Source organism: Papaver somniferum, chromosome 1 (genome assembly GCF_003573695.1).
Source record: "Papaver somniferum cultivar HN1 chromosome 1, ASM357369v1, whole genome shotgun sequence".
In the NCBI taxonomy this organism is placed as follows: Eukaryota; Viridiplantae; Streptophyta; class Magnoliopsida; order Ranunculales; family Papaveraceae; genus Papaver; species Papaver somniferum.
In genome coordinates this window covers 225,945,760-225,973,094 of record NC_039358.1, presented here as the reverse complement: position 1 = coordinate 225,973,094, position 27,335 = coordinate 225,945,760, and the positions used below count along the sequence as shown (strand labels likewise).

The window sequence follows — 27,335 nt, the reverse complement described above, 5'->3', positions numbered from 1 at the left end:
GCTTCCCATTGTCAGACACCAATTGTGCAGGAATGCCAAATCGGCATATAATATTTTCAAAAATAAATGTGAAGATGTCTTTATCGCGTATAGGTTGAACTGCTTTTACTTCTGTCCATTTAGTGAAATAATCTGTTGCGACAATTAGGAACCTTTTTTGTCCCGTTCCTGGTATAAATGGTCCAACAATATCTATTCCCCATTTTCCAAAGGGCCACACATTTGTTGATGTATTAAGCATATCCCCAGGTGCATGTATCTTCTTGCCACGACGTTGACATTCTACGCATCTCCTGGAAACTTGTTTTGCATCTTCATGCATATATGGCCAATAATAGCCTTGTATTTTTGCTCTGTATCCGAGTGATCTTCCTCCATTATGGTTGCCAGCATCGCCATAGTGTAATTCCTTTAGAATTTCGATTCCTTCCTTTCACGTAAGACATCTGAGCGAAGGTCCAAGGAATGACCTTCTATAAAGAACACTATCCCTTAATTCATAATTTGTCGCAAGTCTTTTTAATTTGTGTGCTTCTAATCTTTTCTTCGGCAATTCCCCTTTCTCTAAATAAGAGTGTATCTCAGTTCTCCAATATTTCTCGTCGCTCACATTTTTTGCTTGTGTGTCGTCTATGATCATCACATCTGTTTGCACTTCTTCACCTTTTTCTATAGATGGTAATAATAGTGTTTTTATTTTTATATCCCTTGCGACCGGATCTACTAACATTGATGGTATGAACGCCAATGCATCTGCGAGTCTATTATCTTTTCTCCCTATATGTCTCTAACTTATTTTTGGAATTTGCATTGCTAAATCCATAACCAATCGCCTATACTTTTGCAACAATGGTTCATTAGTACTATATGTGCCTTCTATCTGACGAATTACCAGCTGAGAATCACTAGTTATTCGTGCATCCTCAATCTTCATTTCAATTGCTAATCTTAGTGCGTGAACGACTGCTTCATATTCAATTTCATTATTTGTGGATGCGAAGTCCAATCTGAATGAGTAAGCCATTCTCGCTCCCGTTGGTGAAATGAATACAATACCAATCCCATTTCCTTCTCCATTGGAGGATCCATCCACCAAAATCTCCCATCAGTTTGGATTTCGCTCAGTTAATAAATCATTAGGATTTCCATGTTCTTCATCCACCTCCATCATTTCTTCTACATATTCGTCTTCTTCTATTGGAAATTCTGCAAGAAACTCTAAGATAACTTGAGATTTTGGTGAAGATAAGATTTCATAGCCAATCTCGTAATTTCCTAATTGTGCATTCCACCTCTCTGTTCTTCATGACCTCTTCGAATTCTTTATTGCATTTTCCTCCCTGTTTCTAGCGCGAAAAATGTAGTTGTAAGAAATCTTGCAACTACACTCCACTATAACTGATTCAATCTTTATGTGATCATTATGAATTCTTGTTTTATTAATTGAAGATTGCGAATGTTTACTAGAATGATTCAAGTATTACAACAATTCTACTTGAAACCTAAGCTCACTTTTTCTCTCTTCCTATTTCTTTTCCAACACTTGTCCTAGAATCCTCCTAGAAACAATGACCTCTCCCCTTTATATAGAATTTTACATAGTGGATGACAGCTAAGAAACCCATTATTTTCGGGATCACTATGAGACACATATACAATCGCTCATATTCGCATAATGTACCTCCTCGCACAGTTCTTCACACTTTACTCGTGACTTTGCTGACATCATCTGGTGCGTCATCTCAACTTTGCTGTGTGCGATGATGTTCGCTCAAGTTATATTCTTTACTTCGCTTGATTACCAACGTGTGCGATATTTAACTCCTACATTTATAAATGTAAACTTCGATTAGCACGTACCAAACGGAAAATTTAGCTAAAAAAATTGGAAAACTTGGCTAAAAAAAAATACATACGATACGAGTATATAATATTATTGGCCTAAAACCTGTTATTTTCTAGTACGCCTCGCCTATAATGCACACAAGGCGCCTAACTCTTAATAAGCGCCTTAGCACGCCTTGCCTTGCCTTGCCTCGCACCTCACACAACATAGGAATAAAGATCTCTTTTATGTGACAGAGTGTATTCCACTCTGGTCCGCTTTCCTTGTTGTATCGTTCCGCTAGCAGGTGACATCCATAAATTCCCAAACGTTGTAGATTCGGGAGACTAGGAAGACATGTCACATTATCACAACCATACATCTGCAGGTATTCATGAGACTTGAGGTTTCCTATCCAATCCGGCAAAGCCTCTAAATCCCTTTAGTTCCGCAGTGTTAACTCACGCAATGCTGTGAGGTTCTGAAGCTGGTGAGGCAGTGAACTCGAATGTGACCATCCATCAAGTTCTAAATTCCGAAGTGAAATCAGATGCTGTATACCTTCTACCGGAAAAAACGATTGATTTCCAGGAAACCCACGATGTGCAAGCGTATGAAGGGAAGTTAGACGTTTCATTGCTGCCTCAGAAGGAAGGCTCATCAGTTTGCTGCAGCTATAAATTTCAAACCTCTGAAGTAATGAGAGGTTTCCCAACCAATCTGGCAAAGACACCAAATTATCCACAAACCGAAGTTCCAATTCTTGTAGTGTGGTGAGGTATTGAATCTGTTTAGGTAGAGTTTTGAGATTACATCCTCTATCAATCTTCAACTTTCGAAGCGAAGGAAATCGCTGCTGGATGTTAGCACACTCTTCTTGGTCTTCCTTTTCTGTATCCGAGAAAGAATATGGATGGGAATGTTGATTTTCAGAACAGAAACTAACTTCAAGCTCTTCTAGAGATGTGAAATACAGCATAGCATCAGGCAAAATCTTCAGATCCTTGCAACATTGTATAACTAGTCTTTTGAGAGAATTCAAGCCTTGGACCTCCATGTTTGTTGAGAAAAAAGAGATGCTATGGTTTGACGATTGCAGCCCAGCATCCGCTTCTTTGTTTGGATGAAAACCTTGAAACTTGGGACAATTCAAAATCTTGAAAGACTCGAGACGAGGTTGTAGTATTGATTGCGGAAGAGATGTGATTTCTGAAATTCTATTTACCTCAAATGAAGTGAGAGAAGTCAAGTTGCTTCTCACAAGAGAACTGACCGCCCCGGCGTCACTGTACGCTATTGTTAAAGACTTCAGTGAAGGAAAATAAGTTGGCGTCGTCTTCAAATAGTAACACAAATGAATGGTCAGGTTCTCCAGACAAGGGAAAGATGGCAAATGTGATGTTGGTGGTGGCTCTACCCAGTCTACTAGATCAGACATTCGAGATAATGTGAGGCTTTTCAGATTTGCTAGCTGTCCAAACCCTTGAATCTGTTTGCCTCTGCATTCCTGTAAATTGATCTCTACCAGGTTTGGGAGAGACGATGATATCTTGCTAGTCACCATGCTGGAAAATTCGAACCCACAAAATTACCTATTTGCAATGATTTCAAATTGGAGTGAGGTTGAAGTCCTTCCAGCACCACCTCATCGTTGCATTCACCATTGCCGTATCTTCGATTCCAGAATAGACCCAATCTGCAAATCTTTTCCTTCCCCATCAAGTTTGATCTCACAGCATCATCACTATCTCTGACATTCTCTAAATTATAGACCATTAAATCCCCTTCAAGATGGTTTAACTTTTCCAACTCTCCGATACCACACCGGTTATCTATGCCTACTTTAAATAATGTAACGTCCGGAGGCATCTCAGTCGACCAATCTCTATTGGAAATTCACCCCAGACACGGTTATCCATTATAAGATGTCTCAGGTTAATCAACTTTCTCATGTCCTTCGGAAGCTGTGAGAGACTTGGGCCTACCTTCAAAGTTTGCAAGTTGTTGAGGCTGCAGATGGAATTAGGTAGGACACATATTCTAGGATTTGAAACATCAAGGTACCTCAAATGTTTCAAGATTTTGATGGATGGAGGCAATTCTGGAATGTGAGCCTTGCTTAAATCTCGAAAGGATTTGCATGTACATCTGTATCTTTGTCAGAATCAACAATCCATAAACGTCTGGCATCAGATACATTTGTTATTTCGTCTGCCTTTACGTCTGCACAGTCATTAGTACCTGAAACAGCTAATGCAAGATCATGTACAAGAGCATGCATTTTGCACACTTTGATTTCTCTGAACCTGTCTTTGTCAGCAACTTGAAAGAAGGAATTCCATAACAACTGTTGAAGTACTCTTTACCAATATCCTCCATTTTCATTTCGCAGCCATTATCATCACATGGTCGATGAAGGAATCCTTCTGCCATCCATAACTGAATCACCGTTTCTTTCTCAATTTTCAACCTCGAGGAAATTTCGAACCATATGCAAAGCATTGTTTTAAATGCAATGGTAGATGATCATAACACAGTTTTAGTGCCCTCAAAACTTCATTTTCATCTCCATAGTTTAAACCCCAAATATGACTATCTCTGACAGAACCATTCATGCTCTTCCTTCTTAGAGTGCATCAAACCTCCCAAAGTTTTTGCCGCCATTGGAGATCCATCACACTTCCTCGCAATATCCTTCCCTATCCCAACCAAATTTGGGATCTCTTTTTCTCCAACAGCACTCCAGAAAGCCCTTTGTTTGAAAAGAGACCAACATTCATCCTCCGTCAGCTTCTGCAATTTGTATGCTGGAAATTTCCCCTGACGACATCATCACTTCGAGCAGTAAATACAATCTTGCTTCCTTTGGCACCAACCGTGCACAACTGATTCAAAACCAAAAAGCTTCTCCAAATCCTTATCTTGCACGTCGTCTAAAACAAGCAAATATTTCTTCCCACTCAAATTTTCTTGAAGTTCCCCGATTAGTAGATCCACCCTTGAAACATAATCATGTGAACGAAGTTAGACAATGGATTCCAAGATAGTTCTTAAAAATGTTTGAACATCAAAATCATTAGATCCATGAAACCACATTCTCGATTTGAAATGCTGTTTAACAGATTCATCATCATAAACTAATCGAGCCAATGTAGTCTTCCCGATTCCTGCACCACCGACAATAGGAATTACAGATACCCTCTCATCCAAGGAGTTAACCTTCAGCAACATCTCAACAACCTTAGATCTATCACTTTCTCTACCAATAACAATATCCGAATCGTCTGCAAACATAGAAGTTTGTCGCCTATCTTTACCTCCAATAGTATGCAAAGACCCATTACTAATTTCAAGCTTAATCCATTCATACCATTTGATACATCAATTAGCCTTTGATTAATACCACAAGTTTTATCAGAAAACACACGAAGCAAATTTGAAGCTACAAAGAAATTGGTGACATGTACCTTGTTTCCAGTAGAGTAATGAATTTCACATCTATGAGCTTCGTACAAGAACTCATCAAGTACATCAGTTGTGTCACACACAACACATTTGATCTTTTCCAACCAAAGTATTAGGAATTTATCGTCTTGACGATGAAGAGCATCGGAAATTAGAGCTTGAATTGTACACAACTTACGTTCTATGCTTTTGAAATCTTCCTTGACATCTGACAGTGGAAGAATTTTCCCTTTAGATGCAATTGAACTTAATTTCTGCAATATTTCAGTCGTAGTGTTAACTAAATATGTTTCCGCCATCATGTAAATTCAACGCAGTATGATTGTTCTTTTGTTTTTTCTCCTCTTTAATGGTTGTGATTCTTCTGAACTCAAATTTCAGACATTGACTAATTTAGTCCCAGGTACAAGGAAAATGAATAAAATATTTGAAGAAAATGGTTCATACATGTTTGCCGCCTTGATTAAGGGTACTGTGCACGTGAAAATAGATTTTATGTCGAGACAGATATCTACATGTTCCACCAACTCTTCATTTGGTATTGCAACGGCTCCTCCCTGCCAATATATGTTATCTATTGATAAATAAAAAAAATAAATTAAACAACACAATCAAATGATGTAGGGGCGAAAGATCACACAGCGCTAAATTATAACCTCACCCTGACTAAGACAACCATTAACACGAAGAAGAGAGAAATTAGGCGAAGAATAATTATGTGATAAGGAAAAAGAAGCACGAAGAACAACCATACGACAGGCATAGCGCGATATCTATCGAGAAGAGCACGAAGCAGCAACGCGAAAGAAAGCGACATCTCCCCAAAGCCTGGAGAATAAGACAGAGTGATCAGAGATCAATTAGCAGAGATTTTGCACGTGAACCTAGTTGTCTTCTACCATGGTATTTTCCTATATAAGGGTTCAAATAATGAAGAGAGAGGCAGGTTGAAAAAGAATTCAGTCAAGTAGCAGAGCTAAAACCACTTCTAGTCTAGAAGAAAGAAAATAAGCCATTAGAGTTTAGCTTTATTTGTCATCTCCATTGTTATATGTTTGAACCTTTGTGATACTTGTAAGAACATCGTATTCTCAATACAAAGCTTGTGTGAAGATCATATCTAGTGTCAAGAGGTGCATAATTTCATTAACGTTTAAGTTTATCTCCATGAGTTAGACTTTGTGTTCTTATCACTTCGTTGGGTGTAGTTGTGGGATTTTCCGCAACTACATTTTGGCGCTAGAAACATGGGGGATTATCCTCACCTGCTAGCTAGTAGCTAGGAACCATCGTCTTTGAGAACAGTTTATCATTCTCCATAGAAACCCCACCTTTGAAATATCTTCATCATCATGAAGTCCCAGTAGATACACCACCGTTTGGTTTGAAAAAGTGCTAGTTTAAGAATCACTGAAACCCATGGAAAGAAAGCTCTGACAAATTATCACTGCCAGAACAAGCTGAATCACTGAAACCCATGAAAAAGTGCTAGTTTAAGGATAGCACTAACCTATCTAAGTGGGTGGAAACATCTTGGTTGTAGGAGTTGAGAAACCAATCTGATTAGATGGAAACATCTAAAGAGTCTATTCATAAAAGCACAGAGCTCAGGTGTTAGAATTAAAAAAAAAACATGGTAGTTTCGCCATATCTCGTTGAATCCTAATCCTTCTGTTTTTATTTTTTAAGTGATTTAGTGGGGCACATGATTCAATTTGTTACCTTTTCTAGGGTGAAATAGGGTGATTGAGATACAAAAAAAAAAAAAAATTAAGACCAGACCATCAGACCAACCGGAATAAATTCTATAAATTCGACCACTGGTGCCCTTGTATATGCCAGTTGTGTTGACCTAGAGTTAGGTTTATCGACCATTGGTCCCCTTGTATATGCCAGTTGTGTTGATATTAGTCAGACCGGTATCTCAGTCCATTAGGATAGGTCCATCTTGGTAGAGGCCTTCAGACAGATATGGGAAACACTGTTCACTTTAAACCATCTTTCTTTTCTCTTTATCCATCTTCTTAATCTTTCCATGTGATTGGTTGACTCCGGTTATGATGTACAGAAACTATCTGAGTAGAGCTCAGTCACTTTATATGAATTTTAGTATGCTTGAGTGCAAACTCGTGTACAACAATTGGAATTTCGCATCAGGGTACTTCCTCCTGTAGTCAATAGGTATGCCAACCAAGGAGATTCTTTAGTGCCTTCCAAGGTTCTGCGTAGATAACTAGGGTCTGGAGTTAAGGTTTTTGTGGGTACACCTCTGTTAAACCCTCCCGAGATTAACTCAGTTTTATTTTATTAGTTTTGCTCGAGGACTAGCAAATAATAAGTTTGGGGGTATTTTAATAGACGCATTTTTGTGTCTAAGTTGTCCTCAATTTTATGTATTGTTGGTACTCGATTTCGTACGTATTATGGTGTTTTATGTGTTTGTAGGTATTTTTGGGGAAATAAACATTTTTGAAAAATTCGGCTCGAAAAGTTGCTCGGGGCACCCTCGGAGGACATTTGTTATACGGACCCCAGAATTGGCTAAGGGGCACCCACGACTATGTATAGCCCAAATTCACCTTGAGCACCCATCTTCTCCGTTTGAATTATTATTTTTTGGCGGGAATTTTTGGAATGGGAAGAACAGAATTAGGGTTCGTCATTTGGGCTTGTTCTAAGGAGACCTAATGGCTGAAATTTCATGGGAAGACCTGTTTAAGCTTAACAGGCATGGTATGATCGATGCTTTGAGTTAAAATTGGATGGAGCGTCCATTGGAAGAAATCAGGGATGTGTTATTTTTCTTGGAAAACCCGAGAAGGTTGTTTTGGATTTGGAAGTTATTTAGAGAGATTCAATCGATAAAATCTGTTGTGTTGGGCCTGTTTCATCTAAACAGGAGTAGTAAGTCCATCAAATTCGAAGCAATATGGCTGCAACGTGGGATTGAAGTGAAACAGAGGTTGAATGATACTCGGGATTCTGTTGGGCTGTGTTGGAGAGTTTGCGAGTGTTTTCAGCGTGTTGACTCATTCTTTCATGTGTTGGAAGCATGTTTGAAGCATTTAGTCACTGGATGATAGCGTCAAAAAACTAGAAAGGGAAGAAAATATTCCCGAGGATATGTTCTTTACTGCCGAGTAATGGAAGAATATTGGGAGTAATTGAACGAGATTTCTTGGGGATGTTACCTATATAAAGAGTACTGGTGTATCAGAGATGGGGATGGAGAGTTAGGGGTTAGAACAGAGAGCAACAGAGTGATCAAATCACGAGTTGCAGAGAGAAGTTTTTGCTGCTGCAGAGAAGATGAACATGGAGAACATTAGCTGTTAAGGACAGTCGTTTTCTAGGGTCGTATATTTCAAGCTGTTCTGTAACAGTCCATTAGTCACGTTTATCTTCAGTTAGTAACACCTCTTGTAACAATGTTTCTTTGTAACAGTTGTATCTGTAACAATTATAGTTGTTACAAAGGCCCTGTTTTATACCTTTTTCTCCTTGTAAACACCTTTTTGAGCAATGAAAAATTCATTTGAGTGTGTTTTCACCATGCGGAGCTAAACCCCATCACTGGGACAACAGAGGAAGCAACTTTTCATGATTGTGGTAAATGAATTAATTCTTTTATTGACTTTTTGCATACATTTAATTGCTTTATGATTTCTATTAATTATTTGTTATTTTGTTAGATGCCGCATGCTTAGTTCTAAATACTTTAGACGCGTCATGCTTTTAACTTATAAATAATATTTTACGAAATCTATTTTTGGCAAAAAACTAGAGTCACCACTTCTTTTGTTTGAGCTATATTGTCTAGAGTTAATGACTGGACCATAACAATATGAAAAGTAGTGGAATCCCGCGTCTCAGCGTCTCTTCATCTTTTGACAAATTGTGTATATATATTTTTCCTTATTTTCTTTATTAAGTCTTAAAACAAATTCTCAACAAATATGAGTGAACGAATCATCTTACTACAACACCCTTAAAAAACGCCATCAAATTTTTGGCACCGCCGATGCGGATTTGTTTATAAATTGTTTTTAGGTTTTTTTTTTAATTTGTTCCTTTTTACGCCTTTTGGTATTTCTTGTTTGCTTTCATGTTTGGAACTGAGCTAAAGAAAAGGGGAGAAAGTGCTGAAAACAAAAGAGAAACCAAATAAGAAAAGAAAGGAGGAATCCAAAAGGAGTGAAGAAGAAAATTTTTGTATATAGATATTCTATTTTTTTTTTAGAAACTGTAATTAAGGTTTTTGTTTTTGTAATCTTTTATTTTTGGACATTTTTTTTTATTTTCGGACATTGAACTTTGGGACTTTATTTTTTTAAACCCTACGGAAGGGTAGTTTTAAATATAAACTGTGTGCAGAGAAGAACGACGATTACGATATCGTCTCGGCCCCTCGGGTTCGTACACGACATTGGAGTTGTGGCCCGAGTCGACTTCAACGGTTCATCCCCCGTCTAGAACGGGAGGTAAGAATTCTAAACACCCGTGAATCCCCTGTCAGCGGGTTTACTGGATGATTTTGTATGCATATATGTTGAGGACCTGAAATCGGATTTAATTTTCTAGTAAAGGGCAAGGCCTGGAAAAATCAAGATAAGGACTCGGATTTCATCACAGTTTCCTTCTTTCCCGTCTTAGGAACACGTAACCTACGCGAACCTAAGCTTAAAATACTGACTAGAACGAGACCGATAGGGTAACGAGCTTAATAGGAAAGTCATTCGAAAAATATTGGTTACTCTTTTAAGCATACTTCAAAGTTCATGATGGTTTCTGTGATTTGAATGCGTGACTGCGCCGCCTTGTAATGCGGTGAAGCCTTGGATATCAAAGCTCCACGCAGCTTCCCTCGCCTCTATTCAACTTACTTTGACTCGGATTGATTCCAGAGGGTTTGCTAAATTGTAACGAATTCCCTTTCGAAGGATTAGAAGCTGGTCTAGAAACAATCTAAGTGGATCCATCATGCTTTTTGTTTGTTAGATAAATTAGGCTTGTTGTGGTCGAGTGAGCCTTCTTTGTGTTTGTTTAGAATTCCCTTGCAGTTAGGATGTCGAACTGGTATTATAATAGCCAATACAATGAGTATTCGACTGAGCAGTATGAACATTATTCCTATTATGACCAGAGTTTGAATAGTGGTTGGAAACACCGTCCTTTTAAAGGATATGGGTCATACCATGGTGATCCAAATTACTATCCACATGCATACCAGTCATGCGAGCAAGATTCTTATAATTCCTCTCCTCTAGATGAAGCATGTAAGATACTTGAGTCAACGCGTAAGTTACTTGAGTCGACACAAAAGTTAGCGGACACAGATGACTTAGTTATGGACGAAAGAACTTTAACGGTGAGTGAACCTTCTTTAGAAGATAACGTCAGGAAGTTAGCTGAGTCAACATGTAAGTTAACTGAGTCAACACATGAGTTTGCTGAGTTAACACGTATGCATAAATTAGAGACGAAAGAAAGAACTGCTCGAATTACTCGTGATTGCCAATATATTCTTTCCTATCTCACCCGTGAAAATGAGGATAATTTTTATAATAATGAAGATGAAGAGGTTAGAATTGGTGACACAACTTGTTTAGATGAGGTTCGATCATTTTCATTTTATAATAATGATGAGTATGATGAGGATAGTATTGATGAAGAACATGAAATATGTAGGCATAGTGATCAGGAATTTGTTACTCCAATGGAGCTTTATAATGATAGTGTTTTTTCTAGTTCAAATCCAAATAATTTTAATAATTATTCACCTATTCAAAAGGATGAGGATTTGACTAGAGATACCACCGTTTTAGACGATGCAGTTCATGATCCTTTAGCCTGCAATGTGTTGGATAATCCATTATTTGACGTGCCTACAAGTGAATCAGAGGAAGTTATTATGATTAACACCTTAGTTAATGAGCCTTTACTAGAAAATTCCGCTGATAATCCTTTATATGATGATGATGATGGTTTAGAGGAAAGAGTTTACCCTGAGAATACTGCTTTAGAATCTAGCGATTTAGAAACACTAGTTTTAGAAGATGATAAACTCGTAGAAATGAGTGAGGATGAACCCAACTTAGAAGAATCAATTGACCATTTCCAGGAATCTGATGACCTAGAAATTAGGAAAGTTGTGACTAGTCTTTCTAGAGACACAGAAAACTCTAAGTTTGGGGGTGATTATCATTCTCCATGTGCTTTAACTCTTAGAAAGTTCCCTCGTGTAGGACTTGACATTTATGCCTCAACCATCTTACAAGATTATCTTCATACATGTTTTACCGAACCTAATGATGTCCAAAAAGAAGCTCAGTTGTTAGAAACCCATCTTCTGGTTGATGTGGTTAACCCAGGCTATGATACTAAAATTGACTTTGTTTTCCCACCAAAAACTTTTCAACCAATTGTAGGAACATATGATTTTCAGATTTGTCGGTTATTAAGTTTTGAGACTAAACCTAATTACTTTAGGATATTAGGGTCGACACATTTTCTTAAGGAAGACCACCTCTTTAATTGTGGTCAGCTGTGTGAGTCAAATCTAATTGACTTAGAGGATCCCCAATTATTCAGGTTGTTGTTATGTGCTTCTAAGTTCTTAGTTGAGTTTTTCCAGACTCTAATACCTGAATCAGATCTTAGCTATGAGGAAATGCAATCCATGAAAATATTTTATCTAGACCCTTTTATAGAGCCTGATCCTGAACTAGAGGAGTTGTCTTAAACAAGAAACTAGACAAAGGTGTGCTTTATTTGCTAATTTTCTTGGGATGTTGCTGATTCCTTTTACTTGTGATAGCCTTATTTGGTTTTGGTGATCCACAGTTATTCCGGTTATTACTTTATGATTCTAAGAGGTGACTAATTTGATGTCTGGCTGAAGACTTTAAACTTAACACTTCTTGGGAGGTAACCCATGCTCATGCAACACGGTAATATCTTTCCTTAACTCTTTTGCTTCAAGTGGTAACAGTTTCTCCTTGTTCATGCTTTTAATTTTATCTTTAGAACATTGGGGACAATGTTAGATTTAAGTATGGGGGCATGCACTACAAGAAAAGCTTTGCTATTGTGACAAAATAAATTGTTGTCACTGTTGTTAGGTTTTCTGTGACGGATCTCATGTTTCGTCACTCATAAGTTTTTAGTGACTACATTTAGAGACAAAATAATGTTCAATCATTGATAAGTTTTTTGAGATAATATATTTGTGTCACTATTTAATTCTATTGTGACGATGCTAAAAAATCGACAAAAAATCTTTTTAGTGATAATCTATAACTTTCGTTGATAAAAAAAGTTTATGCTGACCAAATTAATTTGTCACTAACTAATTTTATAGTAACGAAACTAAAGTTTGACGCTATATTTAATTTTAGTGACCATCAATTTTTTTTGTTGCTAATATTTATAACGTAACAACGTCTAATTGTCACAAGAAAAAGTATCTGCAACGAAGTAAATTTTTCCGCTTTAGTCGTTTTTAGTGACACGATAATATCATCGCAGTTCATAATTTCAATGATTACGAAAATGTCGTCAGAAAGAATTCTTTATGGTGACAAAAGAAAAAACAGTTGTTAAAGAATAAGATTTTGGTAACAATGTATTTTATCATGTAATAACTTATAAATTAGAAAAAATCATAAAGGAAAAAATACAAGTCATCATTTGTTTACATCATATACGGGGAAAAGAATGAAAAGAAACCAACATAGATAAAAAAAAAAAAAAAAATCCTACTAGCGCAAAGAATCCAAAAATTAAAATATGTGAAGTTTGGTTGGGACGATGAGATAATTTATAGATGGAAACGATTGAAATGCATCAGATGGAATCAACCTTCTAGTCAGTTATATTGAGCATTATATAGAAATTTTAATGAAATTGAGTAAATTTGTTTAATTGGGTTGAGTTTATCAATAATCAGTTAAGGTAAGTGTGGTCTACTAATGTTGACGGAAAATTCGGTACAATTGTCCTGAGTATACAAATTTTCCCTACAAGAATAGATATTAACCTAGTCATATGTATCCCAAGTTAATGGTGAATCCCTAAGGACACTTGGTCCTACCATTTTTGTGGATTTGACTAATTAAGCTCAATGAATTAACGCTTTTAGACAGTATATTTGGCGTATAACTCATTTATCAAGTCTTTCTTTAACCTCAACTAGATTAGTATTATTCCAAGGTTAACTATTCTAATTCATATATACTACAATACTTTAAGAGACGGGGATCTTCTTATACATGGATGCATGTCAAGGATTTTTTCAATTGCCAAGTTAAGTCGTTTCCATCGATGAAGAGTTCATTATTTTACCCTTATATAATTTTCGAACTCAATTTCTTATTATTCATATTTTTTTATCGTCTAGACTAGACGTTATCTCAATCCAAAAACATAGATAACAGTTATTGGATTTCTTTTCATTATTTGGACTTGTTTTCATTTGTCGGATTCTTAGAGTAGAATGTCGATAAAGGTTCATTGTGTTCATTCTCATCGGACAAATTTTTAAAATTTATCTAGCGACTCCATGTAAAGTTCATCCGACTTTGAGATGCGTAAATACGCTTAGTGATTTATACAAGTCGATTTCAAGAGTCACGAATTCGTCCGATCTCATTGAACCTCATGCTTCTCACACCTACACTTACTTGATCCGTACAAGTACTCCAAGAAAAATATCCACTTAAATAATCGGTATGAATACACCATTACACGGGGAGATCGTCGTCGATAACTTTCATCAAAACCTCTTTTTCTTCTCTCACTTCACTTTTCCCCTCTCTCGTCTCGCATATCTTTGTCTTTCTACGGATCTCCTTCCATCACTCTTATCAAACAAAACCCATATTTTATCACTCCCTCAATATCAACACTGTCTCTCGTATGATTCTTCTCCCAGCAGCAGATTGAAGATCCGTTTTCACCAATACACCAACTTCAATCCCAATCGCGAACACAAACACATCATTTTAATCGCAACACCGCGTTCTCAACGCCCTCGATTCGGTGCAATCCCAACTACTCAAAGCGAAAGAAGAGGGAGAGTTTCAGTACAGCAATACCAATAGCAAATCCTAAATCTACAGATGATGCAACACCTTTATTAGATGATTTAACGTGTTCAAGTTTTCTACAAATTTTGTCAGATCTTTAATTTTTATCTGTATTGATCTCTAATTAGGTTTTGATTTATATCTTTCGTATCATCTTCTGTCGATTTCCTCGTTAGGTTTTTAATGTCTAGTTAGGGTTTTGATTCCTATATTTTGTCTCATTTTCTATTTCCTCGTTAGGGTTTTAATGTCTAATCAGGGCTTTGATTTCTAATTAGGATGCATATTTCTAATAATGGTTTTGATTTCGTTAGAATCTGATTATTGTCTTGAAATTCTAACGAATCAGAAAAACCTCAAATTCATAGTAAGGTAAGTGGCAATCCAATCACCGTTTGGGAATTACAAAATACTTTCTCATCTAGGTCTCTGCAGCATGAAGCTCACAAAGCAGGGGTCAAGGTGGTTCACCAAGTGAGTTTTATAACATTTTCCTATTTGTAGTGTTTGAAGTACATTTCTGAGAACTGAAATTGATCTTTCCTTGAGAGAGAAACAAGTACTTGGATAAACTCTAGCAATCGGTATTTTTTCGTTTGGTGTCTCATTACCATGCGTATATGCTTTTAATAACATATTGGCAGTGTAAAAGATGCCGAGAAAGCCATTAGTTCTGGTGTAGATGGAATTATTGTCCAAGGACACGAAGCATGTGGACATGTCATTGGGAAGGTACTGCTAAGCTTGTGAATTAGATGCATATCATAGATGTTCGGTCAAGATACTTAGTATGTTTTTCTTGTAGAACTTCAAAATATTTAAGTATCACAACATCTGTACAACTCAGGGCCAAATATTTGGTATACCACCTACAATTCTGAGATACACATGATCGTACTTCATTTTTGTTCATTCGCTTATGATAACTTTATTGAGTGGTGGGTTTCAGATCATATATGCATTGTGAAGAAGCATATGATGACCGAAGGTCACAAAAGCTACCTTTGACGGTTCCCCCTCTAGTATTATTTGTACTCAAGCTTGGTTCTGCTTTTAGGTAATTATTTCTCATGTTACTCATGGCAATTGTTATTTTTAAAATTTACGCTTCATGTGAGTTGGGTCCTATGCCTTTTTCAGTTCCTTAGACATGTTTTTTTTTTTCATAGAGTTAATCTAACGTTCAGCTGGTCGGGGGAAGTTGAGATTCAAACGACAACCATACATATATCACTGACGGAATATGTGCAGTTGTTTTGATTTCCGATGAAGATCGCATTGGATGGGTAAGTAGACGAATTAATGTTCGTGTGTTGTGTGTGTCTAAACCAATACGATTCAGAAACCCATCCAATCAATATATGTTATCTTTTCTTAGTTAATCTATGATATCATTGGAATTGAATTACCTACCAGTTTGACATTCTGGTGCACATCTATATCTATACAACACAAGATTAACGAGCTATTGCATCAAGGCAATAAAGACGAGAGCTAAACAACCCACTGAGTCAGAAGTATATGTTGATGTTTGAAGAGAAAGCGAAGGCAACGTTGACGTGCTACAGCCACTCCTGAATCCTGATTCTAATAGTGAAGCACTTCAAGAATGATACAAGCTCAAGATGACCAAATAGGCGCACAAAATGAGGCTATTAAAAAGTTGAAAGAAGATAATGAAAAGTTCACACTAAACATGATCCAGGAACAACAAAATCTGGTGTAGACTCGGGCAATAATCTTGGTATTATATTGTTAGTGGTGGCAGTGTTTATTTATTTATTAGTAGAGTATATTTATTAGGTGTTTTTCAGTTTGGATATTGTTTCAATGATTTATTTTAATGGTTAATTATTTTTTATTTAATTAATATTATTATTTAAATGTTTATTTATTTATTGTGTAATAAATCTCTTTGGAATGATCGGTGGTGATATATGCTAGTCACCAAAGAAAATTTGGTGACGAATTTGGCATGTAGTGAAAATAGTTAAAGACAAATAATTTTGTCAGGAAGTAATTGTGGTGAGGGTAGTGTTGTGTCTCTAATAATTTTTGAGACGATTGACTTCGTCAGAAAAATTATTTTGGAGACAACTATGTTTGTAGGTAGAGTTGTTTCGGAGACGATGTTATTCGTTGGTGGAATAATTATATAGAGACAATCCTAATTGGTCATTATACTTTTATTTTGAGACGAAAAAATTTCGCGGCTAAAACTATTTTATGTGACGAATTTGTATCCTTACTAAAAATGTATTCTGAGGCAAACAAATTTTGGTGCTAAAACTATTTTAAGTGATAAAGTATTTTCCTCACCAAAAATACCTAGAGTGACGAAATTCTTCATCACAAAATTAGTGAACAGTGTCAATTTTATTCGCTCAAGAAAAGATAGTTTTGGTGGCAAAAAGGCTTATGTCGCTAATTAAAAAAATTCGGTGACTATTTTTTAAGGACGTCACAGAACACTTTCAACGACTCATTATAGGTGACGAAATTTTTTGGGCCGCTGAATTCTTTTTGCAACGAAGAAATTGAAAATGGATATTCTTATAATTTTAATTTTATGGAGTGATATTTTTAATTTTGGTCCTGTCTTTGAAGGGTTTACATATCTAATTTTTGATTTTAACCTTTTGTTCAACTGAAAATGGTAGTATTTATTTTGATATTTTCTTGTTTGTGTTGTCATTGAAGATTTTGTGTCTGGGATTTTGTTTGTGAGCTGAGAGAAGGGTTAATATAAAGGTTGGATTTTTATTACAGTATGGATATATACTTGCGATCCGAGGAGGACACTGAGGGGTCATGCTAAGGAGACTAGGAGAAGGAAAAGTGTCTTACAAATAGACCTTGATGATACACCTCCTGCTGAAATTAGGGCAGCTGCTGCTTTGGTTGAGTGTATCCAACAAGGAGGAGGAGGAAGATAGGGGATTCTGCTGCAACCACTAGCACCACCATCCTTGCCAATTGATCTTGAAGCTATTGATGATGAAGTTGTCATTTCATCTCCAAGGAGCTTTGCTGAAGTGTGATGTGCTTGAACTTATGCTATTACTTTTTTTTTTTTTTTGGTTTTGGTGTTTTTTAATTTTGACTAATTGTGTAGTATTGTTTTTTTGTTGTTGGGCGAGAAGAAACAAGGCAAGAAGGAACCTGGAATTTTAATTACTGCCGAGAGACCAGCAACCCCACCCCCACCCCGTGATAGTAAGCATCATTTATCACCGTATTGTATAAGTAGCTCATATTGAATATTAGATTATCACTCCTTGATTGTTGATTTGACAACAGGGGTCTTGTTGTTTTGTATGTGCTTGCCTTTGTATAGCTACCAAAATTCATATTGGGGATGCCTTAGTACCCCAAATCTGCTTTTTCATGTTGATGATTCTCAAACATTCCAGACTTTCCGTTTGTCAGGGATGTAAAAAATGATTTTGCATTTGGACCAACCAAACACTTCACATTTGATATGACTGACTGTTTAAGAAAAGAAGGTACTCAAGAAGGCATGACTTGTATAAGAGATGATCAAATTTCATTATTTGTTAAGGGTCTCATAATCCATGTGAAAATGATGGGACTCAATCCATCCACTTCACTTTTGGACCTCAGTTATGTCCTCCTCAAGAACATGGGTCTCCATTTCTTTCTTTATAATTTCCCTAGACGAGGGATTTGGACCACTTGGTTGATGAATTTGGTCATTATATTTTTGAGATTGCACAATAGAATCATCTGCAACTGAATTTGCACGTTACCAAGCCTACCAATACAACACCGTGTTTTTTTTTTCTCCTTCTTAAATTTGCTAATGACGAGAAGCTGCTGCATGTTCAATTTCCTGGACTTTTTTGGTTAACTAACTTCAACTAGGCTGTGCAATTCTGGGCAGTGTCATATCATCTGCAAAATTTGTACTTGATACCATTTGTCTCTTTAAAATATAGATTAAAATTCCTTACAGAAGAACAACGCGAGAAGAGATAAAATGTAGGGGCGAAATATCGCACAAAGCTAAATTATAACCTCACCCTGACTAAGAAAACCATTAACACGAAGAAGAGAGAAATTAGACGAAGAGTAATTATGCGATAAGGAGAAAGAAGCACGAAGAATAACCATACGCCAGGCACAACGCGATATCTATCGAGAAGAGCATGAAGCAGCAACGCGAGAGACATCGACATCTCCCCAAAGCCTGGTGAATAAGACAGAGTGAACAAAGATCAGTTAGCAGATATTTTGCACATGAACCTAGTTGTCTTCTACCATGCCTATATAAGGGTTCAAATAATGAAGAGAGAGGCATGTTGAAAAAGAATTCAGTCAAGTAACAGAGCTAAAACCACTTCTAGAAGAAAGAAAAGAAGCCATTAGAGTTTAGCTTTGTTTGTCATCTCCGTTGTTATATGTTTGAACCTTTGTGATACTTGTAAGAACATCGTATTCTCAATACAAAGCTTGTGTGAAGATCATATCTAGTGTCAAGAGGTGCATAATATCATTAACATTTTAGTTTATCTCCATGACTTAAATTTTGTGTTCTTATTACTTTATTGGGTGTAGTTGTGGGATTTTCTGCAACTACAAATGAAGTTTCCTAGCAAACCAAAATGAAAACTAGACTGAGTCATTGCATTCCCTCCATATGTTGCATGCCACATGCACTCGATCATTGCCTTCTCTCCACTATGCTTCATAACACTAGTGCAGGAATCAGATTCCAGATAAGAGTCGACAAGAACTTTGAATCAATCTCCTTTATTAGTTGGATCCAAGCTGATGATAATGAAGGCTTTCTATGGACCATTCCAAAACACTAATTTATTTGAATTTTGAATAGATTCTTTAGGACTTCCTTAATAATTTGTTCTATCAATTATTTATTATGTGTAGTCCTAACATGTACTTTCTTGTTCTATATAAATAGGTATAACACACCTTATGGCAACCAGCTTTCTAGGATTATTATACAATGGCTCGGATTCAAAAACTTGAGGCTGTAACCGAGGTCATGTGTTGTCCAGCCAAGTTGTACCGCATGTTCACCCGTGATGCACCGGAACTGCCAAAGTATCTTCCTAAAGCCTTTCACAGCGTTGAAGTTATTGGAGATGGCGAAGTTTGCTTAGGCACTGGCTTTGTGTGGAAAGCCGTACCTCGTAAGGAACTATATATCCGGTTTATTTTTTACACATTTTTGGATCATTTATGAGATACATATTGACCACTTAGATATTAATGTGTTAATAATCTCAGATGGCGCTGGATCAGCGATCCTGACCAAGCAGAAGATAACGGCAGTCGACAATAAAAATAGGTCTATTACATACACTGTCTTGGAAGGAGATGTCATGAAAGACTTTAATAGTTTTAGTTTCAAATTGGATATTATTACTCCCAAGTCTGGTACTACTGATGGTACCAGTTTGGTGAAGTGGTCTGTAGAGTATGAAAAAGCTAATGAAGATGTGGTTGATCCGATAGAAATCCTCAAGGCATGTGAAGTAGCTACTACTGAAATGAATATCCATTTGCTAAAGAAAGCATAGCTGCATAGAGAGTTGAAACATGCAATTTGTAAGCCTAGTTCAAATTGGGTGTTGTGTTGTTTTAAACTAGGTGCATCTAAATAAAGGCTGATTAATCTACTATCCAAATAAGCGCAAATTTATTGGGTTGATTTCAGTAGTAGTGTTTACTAAATATGCTTCCTCCGTCACGTAAATTCAACACAGGATGAGTTTTTTGTTCGTTGTTTCTCTGTAATGGTTGTGATTTTGTGAACTTAAATTTCAGACATTTACTAATTTAGTCAACATATAAAGAGAATGAATAAGATTTTTTAAGAAAATGTTATCAGACTCGTTTGGCGCCTTGGTTAACGGTGTTGTATACGTGAAAATAGATTGTGTCAACTTTGTATCTAAGTTTTCCACCGACTCTTGATTTTCCAACCTGTTTAGGGCCTTACAGGTTTGTAGGGTTTTCAGGTTAGTAGGATTTTTAGTGCTCATGCGATGTTCTGTTGATGTTTTCATACACCAAGAAAGTACTAGTTTTTTTTTTTTTGCAATCAAGGAATCTTTTCACTAATAGTAAATTCGAGGTTACAAACTTACAATGAGTTTAAAACTGAGCATAAAAGAATACAAAGAAACAATATCATTCCGTAAAATTACAATACTGAAAAATTCTTTTTTTTTTTCGAATAAGAAAAGGTTATATTAAGAGAAAAGCCAAAGGCAGTAAAAACCAAGACTGGACCATAACAACTAGAAGCAAGACAGACGCAAACCAAGACGCAAATGCAGTGCCAGTTACATATGAATTGAGAGCTCCCAGTTATGAATAATTTGACTGCTATCAGGAGACTTGAAGGTGTCTGTATCACAGCTCCAAAGGACCAGTGTCTGCTTAATAAGAATTATGATCTCATAAGAATCTTTGGGCCTGCTCTATACTGAAAAATTCTTATCATGTCTCGTAAAATTTTACTTAAAAAGGCATTCACCAGGATGTGTTGTTTGGTAGATGCGTTATTATTACCCAGCATTTTAAAAATTATAAGAAGAGAAGATGTATTAAGAGAAAAGGAAGTACAATGAAGATCTACCAGCGATAGAAAAACAGAAAGTAAAGACAACTAAATTACATGAAGAGAGCATCCCAGTTATTAAAAATGGTGCTAGAGAAATTCTGGATACGTTGTCCTGAAGCACTCGCCCAAGCAAGGATCAATGACTTTGCTTCTATACAAAGATCGGAGTCTGTCTTGAAGTTGTAGTTCATCTCAAAGATGCGCCTGTTACGTTCTGACCAAATGGTATAGATTACTGCTGCTGGAATTAGATCCCAGAGAAATTTTCCTGCAGTGGTGAAATGAACTTGGTTCCATCCTAGAGCAAGCATCTGCATATTTCTTGGAATTGCCCAAGACCAACCCTCTTTTGGTAACACCGAAGACCAAACCCTATGAGCTATCTTACAATGCAGGAAGATGTGTTCCTGGGATTCAGTGTCGTCGCCGCATAGAACACAGGAGTTATAAATATCAATGCCTTTTATCTGCATCACATCCAGGGTGTTTAGCTTGTCATGGATTAAACACCACACTAGGAAATTGATCTTAGGAGGTATAGAACTATTCCATACAAAATTGTGTGGGAAATCAGGGATGCCAAAGTCTGAGGTGAGATTAGAATAAAGAGATTTTACTGTGAAAATATCAGAGCTGTTTAACGTCCAACGCCTTGTATCTGGAAGTTCATCCAGAGCTGGTGGGTTACTTCCAATCAGCACCAACAATTCTGCCAAAGAGTTAACTTCTGCACTCACGAGATTACGTTTAAAATTGAACATCCAACTGCCATCTGTAGAGATCATATCAACCATCTTTGCATCTCTGTTCATTGAAAGTTTGTAGAGAGATGGGAAAGATATAGACAGAGGATAATTTCCTTTCCAGATATCATTCCAGAATGCAATCACTGTACCACAGTGAAGAATTAGTCTTGAATTTGTACTCACCAAGGAGGTTGTGGATGCAATTGTTTTCCAACAGGAGACGCCGTGTGCATACTTGACTTGATCTGGAATCCAGTTAGAGAAATTACAACCATATTTATCAGTTATAATTTTATACCACAACCCAGCATTTTAGTTTCTTAAAAACAATACATTATCTTTTCATTATACAATACTCTTGGATTGGTCTCTCGCTCACCATACAAGTGTGCTGTCAGAGGGTTTATAATGTTGTATTGTAGCACTTCAGTCGGCTTTTCCCATCTCGTATTCTCACAAAGCAAGCATACGAATTTAACCTTAACCGAGCCTCGACCAGACAATGAAGGGTATCAGAAAATTAGAGCTTGTATTGTGTACGTAACTTAGATGTGGTAGGTCACCTTTGATGTTTCTGTTTCACTACACAAAATAAACATGACAACTAAAAATACACGACAACAATCGAATTAGCTGAGATTAGTACCGAAAAAGAAAAAGTTATTATATATCTGCTGCATGATGTTAGGTACAATCATGCTCTATAATAATTCAAAAGGTAAAGTTACAAGTAATATGTAAACAGATATATAATAACTTTTACTTGAACTATAAACAGTTTTTGAATTATTATATATATCTGTTTATAATAATTATTATATAATAACTCCGCGTTGAACGGTGATCCTCACCCACTCACATAATTGCTCTATTTCACTTTTCCTCAAAAGAGAATAAAACAAGGCGTTTTTTTTGCTAAAAAAACAAAAACTGCCGCAAAAAAAGAAGGTCTGGGGTTAAACCTAAATCCGCATCCGTGAAGAAACCTAAATCTCTTTCGGCTGAAAACCAGAGTTCTTCAACTGTCTTTCTCTCTCTATTCTCATCTCAATCGTCCAGGCTTCAAACACCTAATGATGTGCTTCCAATCCAGAGATCGTCTAGGCTTCAAGGTTATTTACGAAACCCTATCTTGATTTCTTCGTTTTATACTTGATTTGATGATGATTGTTTCTTTTTTCTCTTTTTTACCGTGAAATCATATTAGAATGTTTGCTTTAGATGTGTTTTGATTTTGTAGGTGAAGGTTTATCAGTTCTAACGTGATTTAGGGTTTATTCCTGTGTTATGAAAGCCTTACGTGATTTAGGGTTTGTGAACAATAAGATCATATAATCTTTTGGTAAACCCTTATCTACTCTCCATTGATTGGTTTCTCAAAGTTTGGCTAACTTTTACACTGCTTAGATTTGTTTGTTGGATTAAATGGATCACATGTTGAATGTATACACCATAAAATATATTGACACGTGGATGGTGATTAGAAGCTGAAGTAAGATAATGTTAAAACAACGCAACACGCTACATCAATTCTAAGAGTGCTTAGAAACTAAGTTAATGTCACTTTTGTAAATAACTAGTATCCCTTTTCCATATAAAGAGGGGAAGATAAGGAAGAGAAGGGTGCAGATTTTCGGGGATCAGAAATGAAGGGAGTAAGAGATCCACTACCTCTGAAGAGAGGAGTAATAGCTGGGCTGTCTCTCACTACCTTCGTACTACCTTCGTTACTGAAACTTTCAATAAACTTCATCATCATTAATGGAGTTCATCAACCTTGTAACAAATCAAAAGCATAATAAACTTTGTTTTACCTTCCCGTGGATGTAGACACTCCGTTGTCGAACCACATTAATTATCTTTGTGTGAATGTCTCTTTTATTTACTTACGTTTCATCATTGTTTTGTCATTTTAATTTATATCTTGTTGTTTCATCATTTTTGATCAATTGATTGTGATACTAGAAAAATGGTATTCACATTGAACCCTTTATTTATGTTCCGTAATAATCCAACCCATGCGCAACCCTACGTGAAACCAAATTTGCGTTTGATTGTGTTTGTTTTTCTTTCTTTTTTCTAGATTTAATTTTAGTTGGGAATCATTTTTAGGGTTTTGATCAATCTTTCATCTGTGAGCATGTAATCGTGTTATGTGTCTGAATTTGCGTAATTCTGAATTGCTTTTCTATCTTCTTTGAGTTATATTATTTATTTTTTAGTTTTTTTTGTGCTCCAAATTTGGCTTTGGTTATTGTGCTTATGTTTTTGGGTTCTTAAAATTCTCATGAAATTTCATATACTTGGTGTAGGCTCAAGTTTTGGAATTGTTCAACCAAAGCCCACAAGTCACAAATTGGAAGTCTTTCAAGGTATCACTTCTATTAAATACAATGGACTGCCTATTCCATGTTTTCTCAACAGTGTGAGGCGACAAAAGGCTAGAGATAGTGGATAACAATGACGGAAACAGTAGAGATTTCAAGAATAAAATAAAAATCAAGTTGGATATTGCAGGAAAGAGACAAGTGCTGCTAGCCAGGTTTGTGTGAATGAGTATATGGGTTCTGGTGGCTGTGTTGGGATGTTCGAATTGAAGAAGTTAGGATTGTATTTCAGCTAACCAAATCAAATTGTCACTGATCAATTGAAGTATACTTCTCTCCCTAATTGTCTACAACCTGTCCCTCTCTCTATTTTCCTCTCGAGTTTTCTTCTCCAGCGGAAACCATGTAATCTTTTTTCTTTCATTACCATCTATATCCGACCAGTAAAGTCGCAATATGTAGATGTATTAAAGAGATTCTGATGTTTTATTTTTTTTAGGAATAATAGTGTGTTAAAGGAGCTGGAAGTGGTACAGGTTATATGGAAAATGGTGGTTTGATACTGGAACTGGTGTGGGCTGCGGGGGTGAATTTATATACGGATGTAGTGCTAATGGTGGTATAAGGGTACAGGTTACATTTGATTTCTTATAGTCAAATATTATCAATTGATTTTTAAATTTGTTCTAATTACATAATTTTTTACTTCTTTAATTAATGCAATGCAAATATTATTTGAGAAGATATTTTTGAGTCTGGTACGATCTTTTACGAATCTCAAGGTGGTTGCTGGAGGCTTATCGACACAGAAGAGGTGTTACTCTAACACGAATTGATTTACAAATTTTCGGCAGTAGAGAGTTTTGAAGTCTAGGAGTGTCATTTGAACTGGGTACTTAACATTTAGTTGAATATTAAAATAAAATAGATTTGAATAGTGATTATTGTTGGATGAATTCATCATGGATTTGCAGTAGTAGATCGCCGATAAAAAAATCTTTTCTTACATATAGCACAACTCTTTTGTGCATTTTTGTTTAACCTGTTCATGGTGCTGCTTAAAAAGTTCATTGGAATCTCATATGCAGGCCTTCGATATTCTTTTATATCTCTTGACATACGTGGAATTGGGGAATCACATTTGCACTCAATGTTGCAAAAATGGAGGTATCACATAAGATGCAGTTAGAAGGAATTCCAAATGCAGGGACCATGTGAACCCAGCTGAAGATTGAATTCGAACTGAAGTTTCTAGATATTTTCAAGTCCTGATCATTTTACAGTGAACTGAAAGTTCTTTAATGAGAAAGTTTGCTTCGTAGTCTTTGGATCCTCTACTAATCCACTTAACATCCTTATCCTTATGTGGATATCTAAGAATTTGAGACGTTTATTTTTTGGACATGAGATGCAAATGTAACAACAACGGAGCACAACTGTAGTACTTGAGAATTGTATAGGAACTGATGTAATTGTTGTTACGGACACATGATAAGTTCAAATTAACAGATGCATGATGTCCGTTGCATAGATTGGCAAGCATAGTTACATATGCATTAGCCACAGACGCGAAAGCATTAACGTTTGCATGATGTCCTATCTTACAGCAACGTTCTATCTTACAACAACGTTATATTATTTTTTTTGCAGAGACAACTGTCCTATCTTACAGCAACATTCACATAAAAATGAAAATAATTGAGGCATGGAAGGCTTGGGCGTTGTGTTACAAGGGAACTTAGTTTACAAAAAAAAAAATTATTTTTTTTGAAGCAACTCGGTTATTTATTAAAAATGCATCGGCACGGGGCGAGGCGAAGCCAAACTACACCAAATAAAAAATGTATGGGGATGGGGCGGGGGCATGCATGGAGACGGGGCGAGGCGAAGCCGAGCCACACCGAATCATAAATCCTAAACATTCTGCAATGATATGCATTGTTATGAATTGAAATAAGCTCTACATCATAAGAATTTGCATTATTTTATGTGTGATGGGAGTTTATCGAGTAGTGATGAATGGAATGAAATCTAATCAGTGGACCAGACCAATGGGCCTTCATCCATAAATTTACTAAGTTATACCACTATTGACTATTTTTCTATCTTTTTTCTTCCATATTTGAAAACCTTACACCCTATGTCCTGTTTTTCTTTGGGGAACTGGATTTGACCCATTGACAAACCAACACTTTCACAAAATAGTGAGGCCGAGCCACACCAAATAAAAAACCCCAAACGATGGGGCGAGGCGAATCCGAGTCACACCAAATAACCAAGCCACACCAAATCAAAATGGTATAGCGATGGGGCAGAGCGAAGCTGAAGCCGAGCTACACCCAATCAAAAATGTATCGCGAAAGGGAGGGGTGAAGCCGTGCAACAACAAATCAAAACACACGTCGGGGCAGGGCGAAGTCGTGTAACACCAAATCAAAAATGCATCGCGACGGGGCGAGGCGAAGCCGAAGCCGAGCCACACCTAATCAAAAAGGCATAGTGACGGGCGGGGAGAAGCCGTGCAACACCAAATAAAAAATGCATCACGACAGGGTGAAACGAGGCGAAGCCGAAGCCGAACCACACCTAATCAAAAATGTATCGTGATGGGGCGGGGCAAAACTCCACGTCACCTAATAAGAAAATCACGACGGGGCGAGGCGAAGCCACATCACACAAATCAAAAATATGGTTAAAAGAGAAATAATGCCCGAACGTAACACGGGCACAAAATCTAGTCTATATAAATAGCCTTTGGAAGTTGCCGGCTCGAAGATGAAGGCATTGGTTCTACAGCTTTTGGCGTTGGTTCCACAGCTTCCCCTCTGTAATTGAAGATGTTTTGTTATTCACAAAAACATATGGATAAGGGGATTTTTATACTACTATCACGTAATCATATTTTTGGCATTATTCAATACGCTCAGGAATATTTTAATATATACTCTAAAACTGGTTCATTAAATAACTTAGTGTTGTTGGGTCTTGGGTCCATATATGTGCGTCCCATATATGTAACCAGGGTTTACGACATAGGTTATATGTAGAGGCTTAACTTTATGTAACACATACCTTATCTCTATTCAATAAGAGTTCTCATTCTTATATTCTTCCATATTATATTTCTACTTCAACACGTTATCAACATGATGCTACCATTTTGTGCAATTTTTTTATTACTTTTTATCGCTCAAGATCAATCAAGAATTACTTCACGAAGATATATTAGAGTGGTCTTGATCAAGCTTAATTCTTATTCAGGATGTGTTAATT

The 27,335-nt window shown here is 36.6% G+C and overlaps 4 protein-coding genes and 2 long non-coding RNA genes across 8 annotated transcripts; 3 read left to right on the top strand and 3 right to left on the bottom strand.

Moving 5' to 3' along the window:
* Positions 1 to 2,267: 2,267 nt before the first annotated feature.
* LOC113362013 (TMV resistance protein N-like) lies at positions 2,268 to 3,389 on the bottom strand. The gene has a single exon (XM_026605044.1). It carries the CDS (start codon positions 3,387 to 3,389, stop codon positions 2,268 to 2,270), a length of 1,122 nt encoding a protein of 373 aa, XP_026460829.1.
* Positions 3,390 to 4,417: 1,028 nt separating this feature from the next.
* LOC113362002 (putative disease resistance protein RGA1) lies at positions 4,418 to 5,589 on the bottom strand. The gene is made up of 4 exons (XM_026605035.1): positions 5,196 to 5,589; positions 4,920 to 5,109; positions 4,709 to 4,823; positions 4,418 to 4,645 (listed from the first exon to the last, which is right to left on the bottom strand). The coding sequence occupies exons 1-4, from the start codon at positions 5,587 to 5,589 to the stop codon at positions 4,418 to 4,420; spliced, it is 927 nt and encodes a 308-aa protein (XP_026460820.1).
* An 8,944-nt stretch (positions 5,590 to 14,533) lies between these two features.
* LOC113337748 lies at positions 14,534 to 16,112 on the top strand. Its single transcript, XR_003354411.1, has 3 exons — positions 14,534 to 15,108; positions 15,326 to 15,433; positions 15,546 to 16,112. It is a non-coding gene; the product is annotated as an uncharacterized LOC113337748 (long non-coding RNA).
* Positions 16,113 to 19,330: 3,218 nt separating this feature from the next.
* On the top strand, positions 19,331 to 20,142 carry LOC113337741 (MLP-like protein 43). Its single transcript, XM_026583338.1, has 2 exons — positions 19,331 to 19,550; positions 19,648 to 20,142. The coding sequence occupies exons 1-2, from the start codon at positions 19,364 to 19,366 to the stop codon at positions 19,938 to 19,940; spliced, it is 480 nt and encodes a 159-aa protein (XP_026439123.1). The 5' UTR covers positions 19,331 to 19,363; the 3' UTR covers positions 19,941 to 20,142.
* Positions 20,143 to 21,039: 897 nt separating this feature from the next.
* LOC113361992 lies at positions 21,040 to 22,010 on the bottom strand. Its single transcript, XM_026605027.1, has 2 exons — positions 21,971 to 22,010; positions 21,040 to 21,878 (listed from the first exon to the last, which is right to left on the bottom strand). The coding sequence occupies exons 1-2, from the start codon at positions 22,008 to 22,010 to the stop codon at positions 21,040 to 21,042; spliced, it is 879 nt and encodes a 292-aa protein (XP_026460812.1).
* Positions 22,011 to 22,671: 661 nt separating this feature from the next.
* LOC113337730 lies at positions 22,672 to 25,522 on the top strand. Of its 3 annotated transcripts, XR_003354407.1 has the most exons (7): positions 22,672 to 22,847; positions 22,976 to 23,077; positions 24,048 to 24,107; positions 24,253 to 24,467; positions 24,562 to 24,689; positions 24,806 to 24,876; positions 25,151 to 25,522. It is a non-coding gene; the product is annotated as an uncharacterized LOC113337730 (long non-coding RNA). The 3 variants fall into 3 exon arrangements; XR_003354406.1 differs by lacking the exon at positions 22,976 to 23,077 and having other exon boundaries at positions 24,571 to 24,689; positions 25,151 to 25,518; XR_003354405.1 differs by lacking the exon at positions 22,976 to 23,077 and having other exon boundaries at positions 25,151 to 25,514.
* Positions 25,523 to 27,335: the final 1,813 nt, after the last annotated feature.